This window comes from Brachycentrus maculatus, unplaced genomic scaffold (assembly GCF_059751285.1).
Source record: "Brachycentrus maculatus isolate JH-2025_06_01 unplaced genomic scaffold, ASM5975128v1 h1tg000475l, whole genome shotgun sequence".
Classification (NCBI taxonomy): Eukaryota; Metazoa; Arthropoda; class Insecta; order Trichoptera; family Brachycentridae; genus Brachycentrus; species Brachycentrus maculatus.
Window position 1 is genome coordinate 920,085 of NW_028281222.1, and position 27,190 is coordinate 947,274.

Sequence of the window (27,190 nt, forward strand, 5' to 3'; positions counted from 1 at the left end):
AGAGTCGATTTCGAATGATATGAATAGGACCGGAAAGGGTTAAATGCAAATCTGTTCTGTTTAGTGTATTCTATCAAAATCTTAACTAAAGTTGCGACAAAACGTGATCAATCCTATGCTAAACCAATATGAAATCATTAAAACGTAACAATTTTACAAGCTAGAATTCCTGATTACTTAAAATCATTTATAACAGAGATATAACGTTTCGGTGAGGACCTCCACAAATACAATAAACAAATTTATTTAAAATTCGGCACACTTACAAATATCAAGTGATACAGGTGTACAAATTCAATTCAAATTCAATTCAAATTTCCCGCAATAAATTGATGGTGGTTCCCGGCGTATGGCATGTTGCGCCATCTTGTTGAAACCACAGCTCTATAATATCAATACCCTTGAACTGAGGTACGAAGAAGTCAGTAATCATGGTTCTGTAACGCTCTCCACTGACCCTTACATTCTGGCCAGCATCGTCATAAAAAAAATATGGGCCCATGATTCCACCTGCCCATAAAGCGCCGTTTTGTCCGCCTCCATGGTGTAATGGTTAGTGTATTTAGCTACCGCTCTGGAAGTCCCGGGTTTGATTCCCGAGGGGGGGTAAACATAAATATTAGTGATATAACACTCTAATAATTATTTGATATTATCCAGGACTGGTTCTTGAAGCGCAGGAGTTCTTCATATAAGTAACAATCAAGATAACACTGTGTCAAAACGGTGCAGTGCCCTATGCACCATTGGATGCGAATAGCGGTTAGAAGAAGAAGAAGACTAGTAGATGGTGGAAGATGATCAGTGATACGTCTCTAATACTTTTACTTTGGTTTATTTTAAATAAGTATTACTACGGAGCTCTAAATTAGTGACTGCTTTCTAGAAGAGACAAATCTAGAATGCCCTTGCCAGACTATACGCATTTGCACACAATTACGGCTATGTTGTTGTCGCCAATGTGTCACCAACATGCCCACATTCCTTGCAGTTACCTTGTCCCAAACACATTATATTGAAAGATCTGATGTCTGTCCTCAGGTTTGATCATTGATGCCTTCGGAGAGCTCCGTGATCAACTGGAGTCTGTGAAAGAAGACATGGACAACAGCTGCTTCATATGCGGAATCGGCAAAGACTACTTCGACAAGGTTTTAAAAACTTTAATTGTTTACAACATTTTGAGTTTGTACAAATACTTATAAAATATAGGAGCCATTTTCCTTTTTTTCTTTTTTTATGTGATTTTAATCCAGGGTTCGGACCTCACATACAAATGAAAGAGTTGCTGCTCAATAAAAAGGTTATTTAATCCCAGCAATAGACGTCTCTTATGAAATTCAAGTGATTCTAGCACTGTGTTTCGAAATTGAACCATATATCTAGAAGTTCCAAGAATTTGAGTAGTGTGGTTGTCAATCATGGGTAGAATTAGGGATTGTCACATCTGTGTAAAGTGATCACATAAACCAGCCTATGATGGTCGTAAGCCCCGTAAATGCACAGACTTCCATATTCTTCTTCATTTATATTGAGATGTCAAAAAATAATATGATAAAAAACTATAATTGGAGATAATCCAGATTTGTGAACAAGTATTTGGACACACTCAAATGTTATTGATATATTCTTCATTCTTATCCGTCTTATTTCTCATTACTGAGGGTTGTGACCCTTATGGAAGCAACGACTCTTGTCCAGTTATCCCTTGACTGCGCTGCACCTAGCGCTCCAACCACCGAGGTGCCTGCTGCTGCCTTAACTTGATCAGTCCATCGTATAGAATCTTCCTCTCCCTCTCTTCCCCTCCAGGCTACCGATCACAATCAGTCGTTCCAGGCTATCCTTACTGCCACAAGCAACGTGTCCAAAGAACTGAAGAATCCGTCGTGTACTGACATTGGCCAGTCAACCCATCCAAGTGTTGTGCCTGACGGATGGAATATTATTTATAATGTATGTTTTTTTATATTGAAACCATTGAAAATTACATGTTTATATTTTGTCTGATTCAAGGTTCCGCACGGATTTGACACTCACGTCCAAAGGGAGCATAATTTAGCAAACTACATGTTTTTCCTTATGCATCTCATCAACAAACCTGATACAGAATACACTGGTAAGATGTTTATTGAATTCAATTAGCCTTCTTGGTACGCAGCCATAAGGTTGGGGTTGCTAGCGGCTGGCATCACGGGGGGCAGGCTCGGGATTGGAGGATGGCCATACTGCTGAGGAGGAGTAGGCACTCGACTGATCATACCCTGGAGAGAAAAAAAAAACAGCCATGAGTAAATTGGAGTCATGCAATCAAAAGTGTAATGATACCTTCTGGCATGGCATTCACTCCGCATGGACAAAATTAAACATATTAATAATTCAAGCAATCAGTTTTAGCAAATAAGAATCTATCAGCGAAAGCTAAACTGGCAGTACACAGCGAAGTCCTGGATCCTACCCTAATGTATGGAAGTGAAGCATGGAGTTGGCAAAAGAAGGATGAAAGTAGACTGAATGCAGTCGGAATGCGTTCTCTTGGTAATTTTTTGAGTCTACTAAGTTGTATTTGATTGTTAAAAAAAAATTGAAATAAAATACATAGAACTCAATTTTGTGACAACTGTTTCTCCTAATTATGGCATTTTCAAACGAATGTCTCAAATGGACTTAAAAAATCAGTATTTGATTTAACATAATGCATGAATTAAAATGGAGTTCTACAAATTAAATGCAAAATCTATAAATTAATGTTTTAATGTGATATGAGGAAAGAATGCAAGGCTGAGATAAGCATTATCGACAAAATTAAGAAAGTTGTGGTAAGATGTATTTGAATGTATTGAAGTAAAGGAACGGGTTGGTAAAAGAAGGATAAAAGTAGACTGAACGCAGTCGAAATGCGTTTTCTCAGGCGAATGTGTGTCAGAATGTTGTATGATAAATGTTCCAATGAATATGAGGAAAGAATGCAAGGCTGAGATAAGTACTACTGCTACCATCACGCCGTTTCGCCGCAGGGGTAGGCAGAGAGGATGGAACGCCACACTCTTCTGTCCTGACATACACTCCTCGCCTCCTTCACATCCATACATCTAGTCACACATGCCCTCCGATTACGCAGACTTTTGACACCGCCAGATTTTAGATTCTGATTGATCTGATCGTGCCAAGTCTTTTTCGGTCGTCCACGTTCTGTTTTCCCTCTTACATTCGCCACATATATTTTCTTAGTCATTCTCTCGTTATCCATTCGCTCCACATGTCCATACCACCACAAAGAACTCTTCCTAATCTTTTCAATTATTCCTCGTTCAGCCTTACATTCCTTTCTTATATCTTCGTTTTTAATAAGAAAGGTGTGTTGAGATGTATTTTAATGAATGGAAGTGTTGCATGGAGTTGGCCAAAGAATGATGAAAGTAGACTGAATGCAGTTGAAAGTAGACTGGATGCAGTCGGGTTGTGGTCCCGTGGTTAGTGTCGCAGACTCTTAAGTCTGAGTTTCGGTTTGAACCCACTCTACCACAATTTGATACCTATTTCTAATAATGAGCCGCTTAGGCTCACAGAAATAGTATAAAATTGTATATTTGTGTAAATAATAAAAACACAAATATTTCTCTTTTTATTTTAAAAAAAATGCATTTTCTCAGTGCGGCTTAACCATGGATGGTAGATGTTCCAATGAATGGGAGTATTTTTGGAAATAATAAAAACACATGTATTTCTTTTTTTTTTTAAAAAAAAGACTCATGAAGATATAGAAAGGAGAGCCAGAGTAAGGCCGAGGAAAGTTTGGCATTATCGAGTATTTACAATACTTGAAAGTGGTCAGTTCAGGAGTCGGAGTGTATGTATGAGGAGATACATAAATATAGAAGTAGCAAAAGTTGTGTATTTCTACAATTTGTATTTAATTCATGCATATTTTTCAGGTCAAGAAACGTTCGTATGGAACATGTATCAACAGAGATGCTGGGACTTCTTCCCCGTGGGAGATTGCTTCAGAAAACAATATGAAGACGTCATGGGAGAATAACCTCTTAATATTTTTAACTAACATTGCATTTTGAATCATAAGCAAATCAGGTCAGAACTGACACGGTAATTCCACGGAAATGGAAACAGCGACCAAAGAGTTAACCACAGATTAAGCAATAGACAAAGATCTCATAATATTTGTCTTTGGACATCTTTTCAGAACTCAACATAAATATATTGCATGTTTTTCTGGATAAAACACTTTCATAAAATGCTCACAGAAATTCATTAGCTGCACATATCTTGTTTTAAAAATCTTATACTAGTTACGCTATACCTCTGTAAAAAAGATCTTGTGCTATATATATTTACTAAACTTCTTTTACAGAATGAATGCACATAAGCGAGCTTATTCCTATGAAGCATTATCTTCCAACCAACGGAACGCAGGTTTAAAATGTTCAAGGTGTATTTATACCTTATACAGCTGTTTGAAATTGTTTGTAGGAAAGTGCTCGCAGACAGAAGTATAAAAATATTGCCAGAGTATGAATTATCAAACATTAACTGTATTGCATTTTAATGGCACTGTGAATCAATGAAAACAAGGAAGACAGAAAAAGATCAGATAAGAAGTTAAGGGGAAAGAAGACGAGAATCTTCTAAGAAGGGGTGATATTGTGGATAGTTCTGAAGATATCTAAGTTTTATTGCCATATATTTATCCCATTAATATGTACCATAGCTCAAAAGATGCGTTTAAGGTTTATGGTCTCAGTATTTTTCAATTGAAGAAACATAACCTCACTTCAAACACAAAAGATCTTTTATGATTATAACAATATAAGATAATCATCATTTTTCTTCATGCTCGCTCAGTGGTTTATAAGGCACTCCATCAGATAAATGCAGCGTTATCCTGATTTCAAATTACACAAGGCAAGGCTACCAGTCTTGCCCTTCAGGTACCAGCCAGCTTTGTATTGATGTTGACTCCACCAGAAATTGAATCTAGGACTTTTAGAAACGCTAACCAAAGCACTACCCATTACACTACGAAGGCAGATGAATATCTCCATGGACTTACCGTATCCTTTCTGACCTTTTTTTCACAATTAAACTTTAATACTAATAACTCCAAGTCAAAATAATTGACAAAAAATTTTATCTCATTAAGAATTTAAAAATGAATGCAAAATTAGATTGCAAATTGCTCAAGTATTTACTTTTAACAAAATTCCTTCAACTTCTGAATGTGCATATTATTGGGTCATCCCATAATTTAATTAATTGCATTTTATGTATTGATTACAAAATTAATTTGAAAATATGGGCACCCTTGATCTGTTACACAAGCCGATAAAATTATATTTTTCACTCAAATTTTGGGCGTTGATCACAAATCTATGATCAGTTTTTGGATCATCTGAATTGTGAGAAATCAGTTGTTGGCAACATTGTATGTATTTGATATGAATAATTATATATTTTACAGTCTTTCATATCTAATTTTGAAGTGTTGATCACGAATCAGAAGATAGATATGGCTATCACATATGAATATTCAAAATCAGACATTTGCAGAGCGATTCCTGATACTGTCATTGCGATAAGATCACGTTTGAAGCTTAAAAGCCTAGGAACCAATTGTCTCGATCGTATATTTATATAAAAGTACTGCTTATTCTTGACGTGTATTGCCACAGGGCAAAGAGCAAAATTTCAACACCCTATAAAAATGCATTACTTCATTTTACTCAAAAACCTGATATGATCAAGTAACTGATATTAAGAAAAGTTTATTTCATTCTTTCATTTTACTCCTTTTCGTGCCTAAATGGTGATCGACACATTGTTGTCAGTCCTGTGCTTAAGATTTTTAGGTATAGGAGTGGAATTTATTTGATAAGATGATGCTAATGGAGGTGTGGAGAGTGAAGGATATTAATACCTCTATATTGGAAAGAAAATGAGAAAGGAATTATTGGAGGTAAGAAAAAGCAGTTATAACTAGGTTACTCAGGGTTTGCATGCCAGTACTCGGAGTAGCTTGTGGATTGAGGTAAGAATAAAATCATCAAGTATAAAATCATCAAAAAATACATATATTTATCGGCCTGTGTAATGTATTACTTATTTTGCATTTTTGCTTATCATTTTTATTCTTAAATATTTACCATAAAATCACATTTTCTCAAGGTGAATTTTTATTGTCTTCTGCGGTTTTTCATTTGATGTTTAGATTTATAAAAATATCACATTTTTAATGTAATTTTGATATATTTATATACAAATCATGTAATTTTTAATGTCCTTATCCTGAAACCTAAAAGTAATAATGTCAATTCATTAATATTTTGTAAATATAACACATAGTTATTGAATTTTATATCTCTAAAGAAAATTTTATTAGAAATTTTAAAAAGATCAATTTTAACTGTTCTTTAGTAATGTTGACTTCTGATTTTATAAAAAATGTTTAAAGATAAAATATTTTCAAATTTTAACATAGGGATGCCAATTTTTACCAAGATTATTTCTTCTTCTTTCTCTTAACCATTAGATGGGCCCAAAAAACAGCGCATTTGTAATAAAAATGACAATTTTTGATAATTGATAAAGCACCATTTTCATAAAATACTACCCCAAGGGCGCTTCCTTCATTATTGGATAGAACAATAATAAAAGCTATGTCGAAGGTTTACTTTTCTTTGGGCACAGCGCCAGATTGCCTGGTCAAAATCTGATGCATCTGGCTCAGGTCCGTCAGAGTCGCATAGCCATCAAACACACTTTTATCACATTTAAATAAAAAAGTTACAAAGTTTAAAGTAATTATTTAAAAACATGTGATTTTACCAGCAAAACTTAAGTTATGAGTTTAACTGGGCTATAGTTCTTTAAAATTATATTTTCGGAGTGTCTCATTTTATTTTATTTTTGTTCAGACTGACAAGAACAGTGCCAGTCATACCTATCATTGTATTTACTACATACTACTACTACTACTACTACTACTACCATCACGCCGTTTCTCCGCAGGGGTAAGCAGAGAGGATGGAACGCCACACTCTTCTGTCCTGACATACACTCCTCGCCTCCTTCACATCCATACATCTAGTCACACATGCCATCCGATTACGCAGTCTTTTGACACCGCCAGATTTTAGGTTCCGCAGGGGTAGGCAGAGAGGATGGAACGCCACACTCTTCTGTCCTGACATACACTCCTCGCCTCCTTCACATCCATACATCTAGTCACACATGCCATCCGATTACGCAGTCTTTTGACACCGCCAGATTTTAGGTTCTGATTGATCTGATCGTGCCAAGTCTTTTTCGGTCGTCCACATATTACATATGTTTAGTAAACTACATATGTTTAGTAAAATGTTTAGTAAAATATGTCTACGTAGGTCGTACTACATATGTTTAGTAAAATATCATGAGTTAAAACTGTTAAAATTAAAGTAATGATCATATTAGCCATTTTTTACTTTACCCTCATGCTTTAACTGAAACTGTATTCGTTTATTCATATCGAAAAACTATATTTAATTTTTTTAAATATAAATTGGGCATATGAGAGAATTAATAACAAAATGTTAAGAATTTTGAAAGATTTTTAGAATTCAAATAAAAATAATGCTGGTAAGAATTGGTACCTTCCCAACTGATTGTTTAAAAAATTGATTGATTGAAATATTAATATTTATTCAAAGAGTTTTATTGTCCATTTTATTTAACAAACTTGTTTAATTATATAATGAATGTTGAATATATAGATGAGAATATAAGCTCCCACGGATGAAGCCTGGTGCGTGGATTTGTTGATTTTTGTTTTAAGTGAATAAAAAGTTTATAAAGGTATATTACATATTATTTATTCAGATTCCTTTTTACTTCCTTTTGTATATGTAAATCTTTCACTAGGTAAACATATGTTTTATAAACAGGATTTATGGGGAAAGAAATATGATTTTATTTATTCGATTGAACAGCACAAGAATATTTTTACTTCTACTCAAAACATAATTTTTCTTCTCAGACTTAGTCATCATTACTGAGGGTTGTGACCCTTGTGCAAGCAATGACTCTTCTCCAGTTATCCCTTGACTGCGCTGCACGAAGCAATTCGACCACCGGGGTGCCTGCTGCTACCTTAACTCCATTGGTTCATCGTGTGGGATCTTCCTCTCCCTCTATTCCCTTCCAGGCTACCGATCACAACCAGTCGTTCCACGCTGCACGTAGCGATCCACTTTTTAAAAAGATTTATTTTTAATCATCTTGATTTGAGTTTCATAAATGACAGCTTTTATATACAGTAGAGTCTCGGTTATCCGACCTAATGGGGCAATGCCCCTTTCCTTTACACGACTGCACGCATTATATTCGCGCGCCAGGCGACAGTTTCATTAATTTGCTGTTAGTGCCTTTTGATGTTTTAGTTTGTTATATTCAGTTATGTTACATGCACATATTTGAAAAGTTTTCGATGTGCAAACTAAATTTACACATTTCCAATGTCGTTATTATTTTCCGTGTTATGCGACCTTTTCGATTATCCGACATTGCCGCGTATAATCGAGACTCTAATGTACAACCAAAATAATCGATGAACAATATAAACATATTTTTACGTCAACATATTTATTTTTCATTATTTATATCCTAGGAATGACACGGTGCGACCCCCTTGCTAACATTAAAAAGGTAGGTACTTTTAAAAAAATAAGTATATTGTCTATGTTTTTTTTTGTTTGTCACTAGCGTACTCTCTATGGTTATGTACTTTTGACAGCTGACGTTTGACAGTAATTATGTTTGAGATTGTCTTTGCTTCAATTTATTACTGTTGTTGTCAGATAAATATCCTTGTTTATTTAACAAATTGAATAATATAGCTCCTGTGTTTTATTATCTGCCAAATTAAGAGAACAAATATTGATATTTCGGCCCGATAAACCGGATACAATGGGAACAGTATGCGAAAGTTCCGATTCGGAGGACGATTTGCCGGTTACATGTTTCAAAGTCAAGATAGAAGCACAAAGCGACGAGGAAAACGAACAAATGAACGAAGATGAAGTGGATCTCAATATGACGGTGGAGGCCGAAGGCGAGAATGAATCATCCTTCACTGAAAACAAGATTATTATAGGGAAAATGAACTCTAACCGAATAAACACAAGTAAGTGCTTTAGTTTTTTATTTATTTATTTAACCTTCCCCTCCCGGTGATATGTATTTACTACAACTCGACTTTAAAAATGAGAATATCAGTATAAAATAAATTATATTATTTTTTAACCTGAAGGTTTTTTCTCCATTTGAAAAACATTTAGTATATTTAAAAAAATAATTAAACAATACCTTTTCTTCAAAATGCAAAAACAACACTTTCCGCCCTGTAGCAGGTAAGTATAAAGTTTAAAATATGCCGCTTTTGCTGGGATATAGTACATTTTCTGGGCATTCCGAAAACACGCACAACTGAAAATTGTCGATTTTTTATTTATGACGTTGAAAGGAGTGAGTGATATGTCACCTTAATTAATATACATCACAATTATCAACATACATAACCTTAAATGTATGTCACCTTCATCATAATATGTCACCTTAATTATTATACGGCGTAAAGGAGTGAGCGATATATGTATTTTTATCAACCTAACCTAAGTCCGCCTCCGTAGTGTAATGGTCAGCACGCTCGGCTACCGTTCTGGAGGTCCCGGGTTCGATTCCCAAGGGGGGTAAAATAAATATAAGTGATTTTTTCACTGTCATATTTATTCAATATTACCCTGGACTGGTACCTGAAGCGGAGGGCTGATCACCTTTCCTTCATGTGTAAACAATCAAGATAACACTGCGTTTATATGGCGCAGTGCCCTATGCACCATTGAGGTGCGGATAAGGGTTTTATTATTATTTAACCTAAGTTATCAATGTTTTTCAGAGCTGGCAAAGAAGTCAAAATTTAAAAAGAAGAAGAAAAAGAAGAAAGAAGACAGTTTTTCTGAAGAAGTCAAAAATTCTGCAGACGAAAGTGGCAGCGAAACAGACGGAGAAGTCCAACCGACCACTGCCAATCAACCGGACACAACCAAGTAATTTTTTAACCAACTTTTGTACTGATATTTCTTGGTGGAACTGCATTTAATATAATAAAACAACAATCATCTCACCAATAGATGTCGCTCACTCCTTTCAAGAACGTCATAAATCAAAAATTGACAATTTTCAGTTGTGCATGTTTTCAGAATGCTCAGAAAATGTACTATATCCCAGCAAAAGATGCATATCTTTAACTTAATATTTACCCGCTACAGGGCGGAAAGTGTTGTTTTTGCATTTTGAAGAAAAGGTATTGTTTAATTATTTTTTTAAATAAACTAAACATTTTTCAAATGGAGTAAAAACCTTCAGGTTTTACCTAAAAAGATTTGTTGCACAGTAAAAAGTTCAATAAGTGGCTTGATATGACGGTCTTGAAAGGAGTGAGCGATGTCTCTAGTGAAGTTCTAGTGATTCAAGAACAATGTTTGTGACATACTGTCCTAAATGTATCTGATACTTTTATTAATTATGACATCCGGTATTTCTCCCTAGAGTACCTAAAGCCGATATATCGTTAGCTAAAGGGATATAAATATTTACAACATTTTGAGTGCGTCCAAATACTTGTTCACAAAATCTGGATTATTTCCAAATTTCATCTCACCAATAGATGTCTCTAGTGAAGTTCTAGTGATTCGAGAACAATATTTCAAAATTGGTTCATATATATAGAACTTCCAAGAATTTGAGTAGTGTGGTTGTCAATAATGGGTAGAATTGGTGAACATTACACGTGTGTAAAGTGATCACTCAAACCAGCCTATGACGGTCGTCGGCCCCGTAAATGCCCAGACTTCCATATTCTTCTTCATCTTTGATGAGATGTCAAAAAATAATATAATAAAACAACAACTATATAGTCCGCCTCTGTAGCGCAATGGTTAGCACGCTTGGCTACCGTACTGGAGGTCCCGTGTTCGATTCCCAAGGGGGGGACCAAATAATTATTTGAGATTTTTTTCACTGTAATATTTGCTCAATATTACCCTGGACTGGTACCTGAAGCGGAGGGCTGATCACCTTTCCTTCATGTGTTAACGATCAAGATAACACTGTGTTTCTATGATGCAGTGCCCTATGCACCATTAGGGTGTGGATAAGGGTTTGATTGATTGAAAAAAATGTATATATTAATTTTTTTAATAAATTAAAATTGAAATATGACTTTTTTATCATTTAGATATGGATCATCGAACGCTCCCCAAAGCGACTTGAAGATGCCGGAAATGACCCTTCCTGACAGCTTTGGAGACCCAATAACCGTGGTTGCAATAAAACAGGTATTATAATTTGCATCTGCGATCTCTCAGACGAATGAGCGTTTTACAAAACAGCTCGGTACATAATATTAATATGAAAACATCAAATAATTCCTTCTTTTCTGCCTTTGAAATAGGCCGGCACCGAAGGTAGCTTCCCGTCTTTAAGCAACAATCGACCCAACGGGTAGAAATACAATTTATATTTGAAGCACTAACTTTGTGATTTTCCATTTTATAATTAAAATATACCTTTCTTTTAAAATCACTTTAAATATTTTAGTAAATAATGTCTACCGGTTTTGAAGCTACTTACTTACTTATAACCCTTATCCGCACCCAATAGTGCATAGGGCACTGCATCAAATTGACGCAGTGTTATCTTGATCATTACTTACATGAAGGCAAGGTGATCACTCTTGTGCTTCAGGAACCAGTCCAGGGTAATATTAGATAAATACTACAGTGTAAAATCACTAATATTTATTTTCACCCCCCTGGGAATCTAACCCGAGACCTCCAGCGCGGTAGCTTAACACGCTGACCATTACACCACGGAGGCGGACACAAGCCAACCGCTTCTTTATCAAGACTGATTAATACTATATATCAGTCTTGATAAAGAAGCGGTTAGCTTGGAAACCGGTAGACATTATAATTTAGTCATAATAAAATATTTATCCTTCTTCTTCAAACCCTTATCCGCACCCCAATGGTGCATAGGGCACTGCATCATATAAAAGCAGTGTTATCTTGATTATTAACACACGAAGGAAAGGTGATCAGCCCTCCGCTTCAGGTACCAGTCCAGGGTAGTATTGAATAAATATTAGAGTGAAAAAAAATATATATAAGTGATTTTAATTATAGGGTAGAAATACCTTTCCCGTCCGAAGTGTGTTTATAAATTGATGTTTAAATATTCTAGGAGTATAACGATGATGATGAAATGGCAGACATGGAGCCCATCTACTGTGATGTCGAAGTCAAAGACGATCCGGGAGTCAAAATCAAACGGAAAAGTAAGAAAAGTAAGTGCAGATCAATTAAAACGACAACAAAATCAAATCAAAACGATCGAATTCAATAAAGACTTCTTCTTCTTCATCTTGGTGTAGACCTTGTGGCCTGTTTTTGAGAGGGATTAGCCTCCTGCGATGTCGATTCCCAGCTATCGACCTATCTCTTTGGTGGTCTGCCCGGGAGTTGTCTACCATGGGGTTATCCGTACAGTGCGTTGTGGGGGAGTCTGGATGGTTCCATTCATACCATTGTCTCCTTCGTTGCCTTCCCCACCTAACGACATCTTCCATTTCGCATATTTCCCTGATCCTGGCATTTCCTATTCTATCTCGAAGACTCTTGCCTGTTATGCTTATTAGAGTCTTCATTTCTGACACTCTAAGCGCGTTTTTTGTGGCAACTGTGTCCGCTCTACTTTGGATTCCATACGTTGTGATGGGTCGGACACAAGTTTTGTATATCTTGATCTTGCTGCCGATCTTCATCTCAGGGTTTTTCCATATAGCATTTGTCAGGCATCCTGAGATGGCTGCACCCTTGTTCGCTTGCCCCATCACTTCGCATCTCAGATAAAATAAAATAATGACTTCTTTCAAAAAAAAAAAACAATACATTTTCTTCAAAATGCAAAAACAACACTTTCTGCCCTGTAGCGGGTAAATATTAAGTTAAAAATATGCCTCTCTTGCTGGGAAATAGTACATTTTCTGGGCATACCGAAAACATGCACTACTGAAAATTGTCAATTTTTGAGTTATGACGTTCTTGAAAGGAGTGAGCGATATACTATGTCCTATTCCAAAAGTGTGTATAAAACTAAAAGTACTACCTAAGAGTGAAATCTGTCATCTGTAACGGCAGCCTATAATCTGTATCGATACAGATAAAAAACTAACTAACTAACTAACCATCACGCCGCTTCCCCGCAGGGGTAGGCAGAGAGAATAGAGTGCCACACCACTCTGTCCTTGCAAACATTCTTCGCCTCTTCCACGTTCATGCATCTCCTCATACATACCCGCCGATTGTTACGACTCCTAACCTGACCACTTTCAAGTATTTGGCATACCTGATCGTGCCATGTTTTTCTCGGTCTTCCTCTGCTTCTTTTCCCACTAACATTCGCCTCATAAATTTGTTTTACTGTTCTTTCCTCACTCATTCGTTCCACATGTCCAAACCATCTAAACACACCTTTCTTAATTTTATCGATAATGCTTATCTCAGCTTTGCATTCCTTCCTTATTTCACTATTCGCACATCGTTTTGTCGCACATTCTTCTGAGAGATCGCATTTCGACAGCATTCAGTCTACTTTCATCCTTCTTTTGCCAACTCCATGTTTCACTTCCATACATTACAGTTGGAACCAGGACTTCGTTGTGCACTGCCAGTTTAGCTTCCGCTGATAGGTTTTTATTTGCTATAACTGATTTCAGTGCACCATTCACTTTGTTCCCAGCATTCACTCTCCTTTCTATGTCTTTATCAATCTTTCCATCCCTAGAAAACATACTACCCAAATACACGAAATCATCTACCTGTTCCAAAATCTCTCGATACAGATAAATCTATATATACGGCAACACTGCTCGTAACAGTGTTTGGACACTCCCAAAATGTTGTTGGTAAAATTATATGTATTGTTTTTATTTCTCGTATTCCCAGTACGCGAGGAGCTGACGGACGCAGATCTAGCCCAAATGAACGTGAAGTTTGTGTACGCGTGTCAGATGTGCCCTCTGGAGTTTGTGGACTGTACGTCGCTGGCTATGCACGTCAAAACGCACGACCAGGTCGGCACATATCTCTGCCGGATGTGCGAGCGGGTCTACCAATCGTTGAACGATCTGAGGTCAGTGTAACTTCTCTATATTGCTGTGCAAATAAACCATTGACAGACGTCTTATTCGCACTGATGCTAGCTTGCATTATTGCGAGTGAGACGTATGTATATATAAATCGGTCATGGTGCAAGAAACCACTTTATTTGGACTCTAGTAAAGTTCTAATCCGCCTCCGTAGTGTAATGGTCAGCGCGTTTAGCTACCGTGCTGGAGGTCCCGGGTTCGATTCCCAGGGGGGGTGAAAATAAATATTAGTGATTTTCACACTGTAATATTTATTTAATATTACCCTTGATTATTTGATTCCTGAAGCGCAAGAGTGATCACCTTGCCTTCGTGTAAGTAATGATCAAGATAACACCGCGCCAATTCGATGCAGTGCCCTATGCACCATTGGGTGCGGATAAGGGTTATAAGTAAGTAAGTAAGTAAAGTTTAATTTTTATAATGCTAAGAGTGCCAGAAATGAAGACTCAAGGAGCATATCTGGCAAGAGTCTTCGAGATAGAATTAGGAACGCCAGGATAAGGGTAATATGCGACATCTAAGACGTCGTTAGGTCGGGAAGGCAACACAGAACATAATGGTATGTGCATGTGAGGAAAATGGAACCTTCCAGACTCCCCCACATCGCACTGTACGGCCAACCCTAAGGCAGACCACCAAAGAGACGGATTGACAGCTGGGAATCGGCTTCGCAAGAGGCTAATCCCTCTTAAAAAAAACAGTTCACAAGGCCTACAGCAAGCAGAAAAAGAAAAATAATTGATTGAACAACATGAGACATTATTTATGTGTTTAAAAAAATTTTTTATTAATCTCTTTATACAGAATAAATGAACAGTATGGATGCGTACTATGTATGATATAAACCTTACAACTAGGAAGGTTGCGCGCGCACATGTTTCTACATTATGGCTTGTTGCAGGGTGCACATGTTTCATAGCGATGCATACTATGCAACCTTGCATATAGGAATGTTGCGCACATATTCTAACCTTGCAACTAGAGAGGTTGCGCACATATTCTAATCTTGTACGTTTTCCTACACTATGACTTATTGCAGAGTGCAAATATGGATGCGTACTATGGATGATGTGCAACCTTGCAAATAGGAATGTTGCGCACATATTCTAACCTTGCAAATAGAGAGGTTGCGCACATATTCTAATCTTGCACGTTTTCCTACACTATGACTTATTTATTGCAGAGTGCAAATATGGATGCGTACTACGGATGATATGCAACCTTGCAAATAGGAATGTTGTGCACAAATTCTAACCTTGCAACTAGGAATGTTGCGCACATATTCCTACACTGTGTCTCATTCCAGGGTGCACATGATGTCGCACATGCGCGCCGGCGCGCACGAGTGCGGCGAGTGCGGAAAGCGCTACCACCACTCGCAGAGCCTGGCGTCGCACCGGCGGCGCTGGCACAGCGAGGCGCGCCCGCACGCGTGCGGCGTGTGCGGGAAGGCGTACAGCCTGCGCACCGACCTCACCACGCACATGGTCTGCCACGGGCAGGACACGCACCAGTGCGGGCTGTGCGAGAAGGCGTTCCGGACCGAGAGGTGAGACAGAAGCATTCCGAATCGAGGCCGATCGTCTATTATACAATGATCTTCTGAGCTAGCTTCTCTGAGCCCTATAGGGCCTATTCCAAGCCGAGATCGATAGTCTAGTATACAATAATGATAATATTATTTACAACATTTTGAGTGTGTCCAAATACTTGTTCACAAAATCTGGATTATCTCCTATTAGATTTTGTGAACAAGTATTGGACACACTCAAAATGTTGTAAATAAATTATCTGGTCAAATTACAAGCTTAAATAATAAAAATGATAATGGCATTCTCTGGTATTTCTCATGTGTGTGATTATAATCCAGGATTCGGACCGCACATACTAATATAAGAGTTTCTGTTCAGTAAAAAGCTTCTTTTTATCTCACCTATGGATGTCTCTAGTTAAGTTCTAGTGATTCAAGAACAAGGTTTCTAAATTGGTTCATATATATAGAGAACTTCCAAGAATTCGAATAGTGTGGTTGTCGATAATGGGTAGAATTGGTGAATGTTACACGTGTGTAAAGTGATCACTTAAACCAGCCTATGACGGTCGTCAGTCCTGTAAATGCCCGGACTTGCATATTCTTCTTCATCTTTGATGAGATGTCAAAAAAATAATATGATATTATTATTATTGTTATTATAATTAGAATGTATGTCCGCCTCCGTAGTGTAATGGTCAGCATGCTCGGCTACCGTTCTGGAGGTCCCGGGTTCAATTCCCAGGGGGGTTTAATAAATATGAGTGATTTTTTCACTCTAATATTTATTCAATATTACTCTGGACTGGTACCTGAAGTGGAGGGCTGATCACCTTTCCTTCATGTGTAAACGATCGAGATAACACTGGGATGTTCTCAAGGGATGGAAAAGTGTACAAAGATACGGTAGATAAAGATATTGCATATTGTATTTTAGAATCTATTGTATTGTTTTTAGGGATCAACCTTATCAATTTATTTTTACATTTTTAAAACATATAAACTAAATATGCTATAAATTCTTGTACATAATAGGCAAGGAGAATTTTTTAAGGCAACGTATTAATATACAATTTTTAAAAAGTTGGATTTTAATAAAATTTTATAATAGAAATGGATTTTCGCAGGTACCATAGAACTGGGCTACTTGAACTTTGATGTGTTACTTGACCCCAGTACAAAAAAAAAATTAGATCTGTATTTGGTCTACAATAATGAACGTATGGTGACAATAAGTGTCACCTGTCAGGGAAACAATGAATCATGTCCATACGTTCATTATTGTAGACCAAATACAGAATTAAATATTTTTTTTGTACTGGGCTCAAGTAACACATCAAAGTTCAAGTAGCCCCGTTCTACGGTATATTTTAAAAATATATGGGTGAATCTGGATCCATTGGTTGCCAACTCCTTCTACCACACACTTGTATACAACAACAAACAAACCCTTGTCCGCACCTCCAATGGTGCATAGGGCACTGTATTATATAAACGCAGTGCCATCTTGATCATTAACACACGAAGAAAAGGTGATGAGCCCTCCGCTTTAGGTACAAGTCCCGGGTAATATTGAATAAATATTAGGGATAAAAATTTCCTTATATTTATTTCACCCCCCCTGGGAATCGAACCCAGGACCTCCAGAACGGTAGCCGAGCGTGTTGACCATTACACTACGGAGGCGGACTTCGGGCGGACTTCGGACGGCGGGTTCTTTACATTTATATTTATATATATAGATTGTCAGGTATATGAAGTACAGTTTTGTATTCATTTCAGATATCTTCGTATCCACACGAAACACGTTCACCTTGGACACAAATTCGTCACCATCGAATGCGAGATCTGCCACAAGCATTTCCAGGTCTGTGCCATCCAAAGTTTCATTATTTTAACCTTCTTCTTCTTCTGTGCGTGTCATGTCAGGTCCCCCCCAGTCGACTATTACTTGAGAGTAATTATCCTTGTCTCGGGCGGTAGAATCCGGGCCAACTCCACGCTTCACTTATTAGGGTTGATACCAGGTGTGTGCTCTGTAGAAGACCTGAAGAGGAAAAGGTGGACATGCCCTTAGAATGCCACCTGAAAGCATAAACACGCTGAAGGCCGCTGACGACCATTCACCGACTATACTCAGCGGAACTTGGAGACGCCGGACTGACCTGGGAGGAAGCCGAGGAGATGGTGCGTGACAGAGTGACTTGGAGACGTCTCGTGTTGGCCATATGTTCTACCTAGGGAGCGACCATGAAAAACGAAGGAGAAGTGAGCTCCGTTGTCCACTGGCAGTTTAGCTTTCGCTGATAGGTTTTTATTTGCTAAAACTGATTTCAGTGTACCATTCATTCTTATGAAAGTAGTTGTGTCGCACAAACAGCGTCTGTCCAACACACCGCTAGACTGTGTATAGGTGTGGCTGTGACTTCTCCGCTCCGTCGCTCTCAGGGTCGTAAATCCCGAAAGTTATGAGCTGGGTAGAGATGCGTAGGTCCGTGTAGTCGATTCGTAGTCCAGTGGGTGTAGCGATGGTCAAGTCCCAAAAGATTCCGAAGTCGAAGTAGTGGCGAAGGGTCAGTGAGGATCAAAGTAAAACTAAGAGCTCGGTGTGAGTGGAATGATTTATTCATACAATGGCACACATATTTATTCGCTCATAACAAGCGCGGTCCGTCGAAATGGACCGAGCGATGGAGATCTTCTCCCCCCACCTTAACCTGCGCCAGGCCGGCCGCCCGCGACGTAAATAAGACGTAAAGACGTAAATACGACGTAAAGACGCCGCGCCTAGCGCATTATTTATTCGATAGCCGTTGCAACAGGTTCTCGGTGCGCTCGGCCGATTTCCCCGCCCGTGACGTAAATAAGGTCACGCGTACTACGTATAAGACACCGCGCGCGCCACGCCTAGCGCAGTCGCGGTTTGATGCCCGAAGCGAGAGGTTCTCAATGCGCGCGGCCGATTTCCCCATGACATGTTTACATATATTTTTACGTATTTCAACATTACATTAAGGCGGCCACCCCCGAAAGCGAAACATTTCTTTATTGGAGGGGCAGCACTACCTTGACAAATACAAATCATTATTTAAAGGCCCTTTTCAGAGCAACATTCATTTATACGTATACAATTTATAAATACGGTCCATTTTAGGGCCGTGTGCTCAGCTGGTCCGTTACAGTAGTATTAATTTATTTATATATTTTTACAGAAAAAGAACCTGTTGAACCATATGAAATCACACGAAGAGAAAGTGCACAAGTGCCACTATTGCGGCAAGTGTATGACGACCTCCTACAGCCTCACGGCGCACATAAGGCGTCACGAAGGTTAGTAAACACATTCCAAATACTTGTTAGTGTGAAATTAAAATATTACAGAAATAGTATGAAATTAAAAAAATAAAAACACAAAAATTGAATTGTCCGCCTCCGTGGTGTAATGGTCAGCGCGCTCGGCTACCGCACTGGAGGTCCCGGGTTCGACTCGCAGGGGGAGTCAAATAAATGTAAGTAATTTTTTCACCCTAATATTATTCAATTGTATTACCCTGGATTGGTACCTGAAGCGGAGGGCTGATCACCTTTCCTTCACGTGTCGATCAAGATAACACTGCGTTTATATGATGCAGTGCCCTATGCACCATCGGGTGCGGATAAGGGTTTGAAGAAGAAGTATGAAATTGAAATATTTGTGGAAATTATAAAAAACAAATATATATATTTTTTAAATAAAATAAAATAATAATAATTAATTAATAAAATAATAATAATAATAACTCCTATAATTCTCCAATTATAGTAGTTATTTTTCATATTATTTTTTGAATCTCAAAAAAAAAGATTATCATTAAAAAAGTGAAGTTCTAGTGATTCAAGAAAATGTTTCAAAATTGATTCATATATATATAGAACTTCCAAGAATTTGAGTAGTGTGGTTGTCAATCGTGGGTAGAATTGGTGAATGTTATATCTGAGTAAAGTGAACACTTAAACCAGCCTATGACGGTGGTAAGCCCCGTAAATGCCGACTTCCATATTCTTCTTCGTTTATGTTGAGATATCAAAAATAATATGAAAAATAACTCCTGTAATTGGAGAAAATCCAGATTTGTGAACAAGTATTTGGACACACTCAAAATGTTGTGAATAAATTAACTGGTCAAATTATAAGCTAAAATTATATTTTCTGGCGTTTCTCATGTATGTGATTATAATCCAGGATTCGGAGTTTCTGCTGAGTAAACAAAAGCCATTCACCGACTATACTCAGCGGAACTTCGAGACGCCGGACTGACTTGGCAGGAAGCCGAGGAGATGGCGCGTGACAGAGTGACTTGGAGACGTCTCGTGTTGGCCATATGCTTCCAACTAGGGAGCGAACATGGGAAAAGAAGAAGAAGAAGAAAAAAAGCTTCTTCGTCTCACCAATAGATGTCACTAGTGAAAATTCTAGTGATTACAAGAATCACTAGAATTTTCACTAGTGACATCTATTTCACTGTACAAGACAGTGTTTCAAAATTTGTCAAAGTTATGTTTGTCTGGTTTGCAGGCGTGAAGCCGTACGTGTGCGAGATCTGCAACAAGGCGTTTGTGGACAAGGGCAAGCTGTCCCGCCACGTCCACTCCCACAAGGGCACGCGCGACTTCCAGTGCGACGTGTGCGAGAAGAGCTTCTCCGAGAGCCAGTACCTGCGCCAGCACAAGCGCACGCACGACCAGACCAGGTATACTAACCAGTTAGCTGACTAACTAGCTAGCCAACTAACTAACTAGCTAGTTGACTAACTAGCTAGCCAACTAACTAACTAGCTAACCAACTAACTAACTAGCTAGTTGACTAAATAGCTAGCCAACTAACTAACTAGCTAGTTGACTAACTAGCTAACCAACTAATTAACTAGCTAGCCAGCTAACTAACCAGTTAGCTGAGTAACTAGCTAGCCAACTAACTAACCAGTTAGCTAAATAAACTAGCTTGTTGACTAACTAGCTAGTTTATTTTGTATATTAAAAGCATTGTATATTAAAAACACTTTACTTGTCATCCATTGTTTACTCTGTGTAATACCACTTTTATAAACACTTATTTGTGACTACCGGTTTCGAAAAATCATTTTCCATGGTCAGGTAATAGCTAGTTAGTCAACTAGCTAGCTGACTAACTGACTAGCTAGGCTAGCTAACTAATTAACTAACTAGCTAGCCAACTAGTTAACTAACTAACTACCTAGCTAACTAAATAACTAACTAACTAGCTAGCTGACTAACTAGCTAGTTAGTTAGTTAGCTAAGTATTGCAACTACAGCTAATATCCTTTTGCCAGATTATGGAATACACTATTTTTTACATTTTGTGGAACAAACTTTAAAAAGAAAATGAAAATTTTGACAGCTATACCCCTTTGCCATTACACTACCGATATATGTAAATAAAAGTAGAATTCAATCCAATAACCGTGTGTAATTTTGGATATATTACCCAACAATATCCAATTTTGATAATCAAAGGGTTCAAATTGTATTGTATTGTGCAATGTGCAACTGATATTTGACTACCTTGTATTTTTTTCATATGCAGAGAATATCCGTGCACTATTTGCGATGCGAAATTCAAAAGTATGAACTCCGTTTGGTCTCATATGAGGAAGCACACGCACACCAACCGCTACGAGTGCCACTTCTGCGGGAAGACTTGCTACAGGTGAGATTCTAATTTCCTACCATTTATTATTATTATTTATTCGGTGTTCCTGTGTTTTGATGAAATTTTGAATAAATCAACATTAACATTTTTTTGTTTATTTATATATATATTTAGATTTACAACATTTTGAGTGTGCCCAAATACTTGTTCACAAAATCTGGATTATCTCCAATTATAGGAGTTATTTTCATATTATTTTTTGATATCTCATCAAAGATGAAGAAGAATATGGAAGTCTGGGCATTTACGGGGCTTACGACCGTCATAGGCTGGTTTAAGTGATCACTTTACACACGTGATAAGCTTAATAATAAAAATGAAAATGGTATTTTCTGGCGTTTCTCATGTGTGTGATTATAATCCGGGATTCGGATCTCACATACTAATATAAGAGTTTCTGCTTAGTAAAAAGCTTCTTTACATCTCACCAATAGATGTCTCTAGTGAGGTTTTAGTGATTCATGAATAAGGTTTCTAAATTAGTTCATATATATAGAACTTCCAAGAATTTGAGTAGTGTGGTTGTCAATAATGGGTAGAATTGGTGAATGTTACACGTGTGTAAAGTGATCACTTAAACCAGCCTATGACGGTCGTAAGCCCCGTAAATGCCCAGACTTCCATATTCTTCTTCATCTTTGATGAGATATCAAAAAATAATATATAGATTCATGAGCATATCCAAATATTTGATATGACACAGAATGCCTGAAAATATTTACATACACATGCATTTGAGAGCTATTTGTCTATCAGGTGTACAAGGAAGACTGAGAAAAACTTGGCATAATTAATTAACCTTTCCGGGAGTACAAAAATTGATGTCCGACTTTCTCTGGGGAGTGGGTTCTTTTTAAATGAAAAAAAAATTATTTCATTAAATCGATGTATTATGAAGATAGATATTAGGTTAAAATAATTCAAAAACACACTTCTTCTAAATATTTTTCAATTATGACAAAATTACACACAAATCGCTCACTCCTTTCAAGAACGTCATAAATCAAAAATCGGCAATTTTCAGTTGTGCATGTTTTCGGAATGCCCAGAAAATGTACTATATCCCAGCAAAAGAGGCATATTTTTAACTTAATATTTACCGCTACAGGGCAGAAAGTGTTGTTTTTGCATTTTGAAGAAAAGGTATTGTTTAATTCTTTTTTTTAATCTACTAAATATTATTACGGGGCTCGGGTATAGGTAATAATAACTCGTAATTAGGATGCAATCGGTTTATTAAACAGGTCGCCATGACAGTACAATGACAAGTGTGTGCAGGGGATGCTGCATTCGTCTCATAAGGGATATAACGTAAACATTCCCCGCGTACACCCCGCCCTGCCCCTAGCGGGCGCACAGGGTCATAGTTCATGTTGCTACAAATATTACGCCGTAACAATATTTTTCAAATGGAGAAAAAACCTTCAGGTTTTACCTAAAAAGATCTGTTGCTCAGTAAAAAGTTCAATAAAAGGCTTGATATTTATTTTTAATACTTTGTATTAAATTTTTTATACATTAAAAACGTTGTCCTGAAAAATCAAGTTTTTTGATTCATGACGTTCTTGAAAGGAGTGAGCGAAATATCCAGAGATGTCATTGCTATACACGTTACATCATACAACTGACAGACGGACTTCGAAGTTCATTAAACGTCCATACTGCTTTAAGGAAAATTCGCACTGACATTCATTTACATCCATACTCCCGGACAGGTTAATTATCTCAAATATTTGGGTGTGGTTATAAGTTAGTTATGTATCAACACACTATCTGCGGGAAGAGTAATTTTACCTTTTCACTCGACTCATCGTAAATTGCGTGTAAGTTATTTTTACACATGAATTTTGCGGCATCTTTTGATCTCATATCGATGTATACAGTATGGTTAAATGTTATCATTTAACCATACTGTATGATGGATAATCCTGAAATTATCCGGAGCATTGGTCTGTATGTCCCGATAGTTACCTAAGACAGCGTCGGCATAGATTGTTTCACATTCCTATACACAGGACCAACCTGCCGATGGTTATGCCTGTAGGAAGAGCTACCGCTATGTTGAACAATATCACATTGGATATTGATCTGTTCCATGTGTCCGAAGGAGTTTTCCGAAGCGGGATTATTCTACACCTTTAAGCCTTCTTGCTTACAACATTTTGAGTGTGTCCAAATACTTGTTCACAAAATCTGGATTATCTCCAATTACAGGAGTTATTTTCATATAATTTTTTGACATCTCATCAAAGATGAAGAAGAATATGGAAGTCTGGGCATTTACGGGGCTGACGACCGTCATAGGCTGGTTTAAGTGATCACTTTACATACGTGTAAAGTGATCACCAATTCTACCCATTATTGACAACCACACTACTCAAATTCTTGGAAGTTCCATATATATGAACCAATTTAGAAACCTTGTTCTTGAATCACTAGAACTTCACTAGAGACATCTATTGGTGAGAAGTAAAGAAGCTTTTTACTAAGCAGAAACTCTTATATTAGTATGTGAGATCCGAATCCTGGATTATAATCACACACATGAGAAACGCCAGAAAATACCATTTTCATTTTTATTATTAAGCTTATAATTTGACCAGATAATTTATTTACAACATTTTGAGTGTGTCCAAATACTTGTTCACAAAATCTGGATTATCTCCAATTACAGGAGTTATTTTCATATAATTTTTTGACATCTCATCAAAGGTGAATGTTACACGTGTGTAAAGTGATCACTTAAACCAGCCTATGACGGTCGTCAGCCCCGTAAATGCCCAGACTTCCATATTCTTCTTCATCTTTGATGAGATGTCAAAAAAAACCTTCTTGCTTACTTTTAATATATACGCCTTGAATATTGTTTGTTATGTATATTTTATTTTTTGTTGAATAAATTGAAATTGAAAATTGAAAATCACTTCTTTCCGGAGATGTTTATCTCTGTTATGAGCGCGAATCCGCCCGCAGATAGTGTGTTAAGAACTGTGTGCTGTTTGCGTGGAATGTATTTTGAAGATTGCGACACCGTTTCCAGGCCAGACCACCTGCGGTCGCACCTCATCAGCCACACGGGCATCAAGGAGTTCCAGTGCGAGATATGCTCCAAGCGGTTCGCCAAGAGCTACGACCTCACGGAGCACCGCAGGTCGCACAGCGGCGAGCGGCCGTATCACTGCGCGCTGTGCGGCCGGTCCTTCGCCAGGCACGGGGAGTTCAGGGTGAGGGCAACCGACACTCTCCTTCTCACACAGTCTCCTCTGAATGAAGCACCAATTTTTTATTTTTTTGTAGCACTTTTGAGGCACTGTCCGCCTCCGTGGTGTAATGGTCAGCGTGTTTAGCTACCGTGCTGGTGGTCCCGGGTTCGATTCCCAGGGGTGAAAATAAATATTTGTCATTTTACACTGTAATATTTATTTAATATTACCCTGGACTGGTTGGTTCCTGAAGCGCAAGAGTGATCACTTTACCTTCATGTAAGTAATGATCAAGATAACACTGCCTCAATTAGATGCAGTGCCCTATGCACCATTGGGTGCGGATAAGGGTTATAAGTAAGTTGAGGCACTATATAAATTATCAAAATTATTATTATTCTTCCTCTTCTTCTTCTAACCCTTATCCGCACCCAATGGTGCATATGGCACTGCATCGTAGCGACGCAGTGTTATCTTGATCATTAATTGCATGAAGGCAAGGTGATCAGCCCTACGCTTCTTGTACCAGTCCAGGGTGATATTAAATAAATATGAGAGTGAAAATTGGCCATATTCATTTTGACCCCCCCTGGGAATCGAACCCGAGACCTCCAGCACGGTAGCCAAACGCGCTGACCACTGCGCCACTGAGGTGGAAATTATTATTATTCTTATTATAATTAAAAACTAGCTTTGCCCGCCCACGCTTTGTTGTGGCTCAGTCTGGTTTAGTGGAAAGGAAAGAAAATTGAAGAAAATGTTTGATTTTACAATACTTACGAAGCAAAGAAAATATTAAAAATTCATGGAACAGATGAAAGTGACAGAATCTGTCAAGAAGCACGCCGACCACCATGAGTAATGTACTATCACTATGGCATGAGTCGCTGTTACCTTCAACAGATGGCGCTGCCATTGAGATAAAAAAGCTGTTTAAAAATAAAACATGTTTTTACTTGTGAATAACTTTAGGAGATTCAACATTTTGAACAATTCCATTTTTGTTTTTATACTACTACTACCCTTATCCGCACCTAATGGTGGATAGGGCACTCCATCAAATTGATGCTTTGTTAATTTGATCGTTTTCGAGGAAGACCCAGAAAAACTTGGCATGGTCAGTACTTCAAATACATGGACAGGCCGGGAGTGGGACTAATTGGCGGGTATGTGTGAGGAGATACATGAATGTAGAAGAGGCGAAGAAAATTTCCCAAAGACAGAGCAACGTAGCGTTCTATCCTCTCTGCCTACCCCTTCAAAGAAATATCACAAACCTTTCAGACTTATAATGCTCCCATATATAACTTTTGATAATTTGCAGCGCAAGACTTATCGATGACCTCTTCTTTGTGTAATTAACCGTCAAGATGAAACTGCATATATATGATGCGGTGCCCTATGCACCATTTGATGCGCAGATAAGGATGTAAAGAAGAATTTGGGATTTTAAAATATTTTTCCAATTTTCATAATTTCAATTTCAAATCACCTCCTTATACTTTTTTATAGAAATTCGATATATATTTTTTACAACATTTTGAGTGTGTCCAAACTTGTTCACAAAATCTGGATTATCTCCAATTACAGGAGTTGTTTTCATATTATTTTTTTGACATCTCATCAAAGATGAAGAAGAAAATGGAAGTCTGGCCATTTACAGAGTGTCTGCTCAACAAAAAGTTTCTTTTCATCTCACCAATAGATGTCTCTAGTGAAGTTCTAGTGATTCAAGAATAATGTTTCAAAATTGGTTCATATATATATAGAACTTCCAAGAATTTGAGTAGTGTGGTTGTCAATAATGGGTAGAATTGGTGAATGTTACACGTGTGTAAAGTGATCACTTGAACCAGCCTATGACGGACGTCAGCCCTGTAAATGTCCAGACTTCTATATTCTTCTTCATCTTTGATGAGATGTCAAAAAATAATTTAAAAAATTCAATTTCGAATCAACTCCAATGACCTTATACTAACTTTTTTTTATAGAAATTCAATATGTGTATATTTTTAAATTTTCGTGTTTTTTTTTTTTCAGAAACACAAGATGAGCAAGTACCACCGCGAGCGCGAGGGTGACGCCACCAGTAATCCGCCCAACGTGGAGCCGTTGGCAGACCCCAACACGGGTCCTTCACCCTCCAACCTGTCCGTTCCTGTTGCATCCACCCAGGATGTTTAGGCGAGAGAGATCTCTATCTACTATCGAAATATCTTATATTTAGTCAATATTTAAGTAATAATTTTATCAAAATGAAAATAGCGATACGATTTTTATATTATAATAACATGTATATTTATCTGTTTGATGTGACAAATATTGTACTATTTTTTAAATTTTTTTTCATAATACGATTTTTTTAACAGCCCTACTTTTGGGTAATTCAAAAGGTAAGTAAAATATGCTGTTTTTTTTTTTTTTAATAAGATTTTTGAACAAGAATACAATGTAGCAGACAAATTTTTTAAACAATAGACCCA

General features: G+C 37.5%; 2 protein-coding genes across 3 annotated transcripts in view; both read left to right on the top strand.

Moving 5' to 3' along the window:
- RyR (Ryanodine receptor) overlaps positions 1-7,851 on the top strand; it is a 240,618-nt gene extending 232,767 nt beyond the window's left edge. The window contains exons 110-112 of the mRNA XM_088272014.1: positions 1,042-1,151; positions 2,017-2,119; positions 3,936-7,851. Of these exons, the coding sequence (XP_088128140.1) occupies positions 1,042-1,151; positions 2,017-2,119; positions 3,936-4,039 (317 nt within the window). The 3' untranslated portion in view covers positions 4,040-7,851. The remainder of the gene's footprint in view (positions 1-1,041; positions 1,152-2,016; positions 2,120-3,935) is intronic.
- Positions 7,852-8,780: 929 nt separating this feature from the next.
- On the top strand, positions 8,781-27,152 carry LOC148302125 (uncharacterized). 2 transcript variants are annotated; one of them, XM_088272089.1, is made up of 12 exons: positions 8,781-9,175; positions 9,947-10,097; positions 11,288-11,387; positions 12,295-12,397; positions 14,058-14,244; positions 15,570-15,812; positions 17,577-17,661; positions 19,007-19,124; positions 20,350-20,524; positions 21,379-21,501; positions 24,545-24,728; positions 26,748-27,152. In XM_088272089.1, the coding sequence occupies exons 1-12, from the start codon at positions 8,959-8,961 to the stop codon at positions 26,889-26,891; spliced, it is 1,830 nt and encodes a 609-aa protein (XP_088128215.1). In that variant the 5' UTR covers positions 8,781-8,958; the 3' UTR covers positions 26,892-27,152. The 2 variants fall into 2 exon arrangements, with proteins under 2 accessions (XP_088128215.1, XP_088128216.1); XM_088272090.1 differs by lacking the exon at positions 9,947-10,097.
- The last annotated feature ends 38 nt before the right edge of the window (positions 27,153-27,190 follow it).

Bases quoted from the DNA above. Each gene is read 5' to 3' on its own strand.
- LOC148302125 (XM_088272089.1), top strand. From the start codon at position 8,959: ATGGGAACAGTATGCGAAAGTTCCGATTCGGAGGACGATTTGCCGGTT. The intron at 19,125-20,349 runs GTTAGTAAACAC...TCTGGTTTGCAG, and splicing joins GCACATAAGGCGTCACGAAG to GCGTGAAGCCGTACGTGTGC. The intron at 20,525-21,378 runs GTATACTAACCA...TTTCATATGCAG, and splicing joins CGCACGCACGACCAGACCAG to AGAATATCCGTGCACTATTT.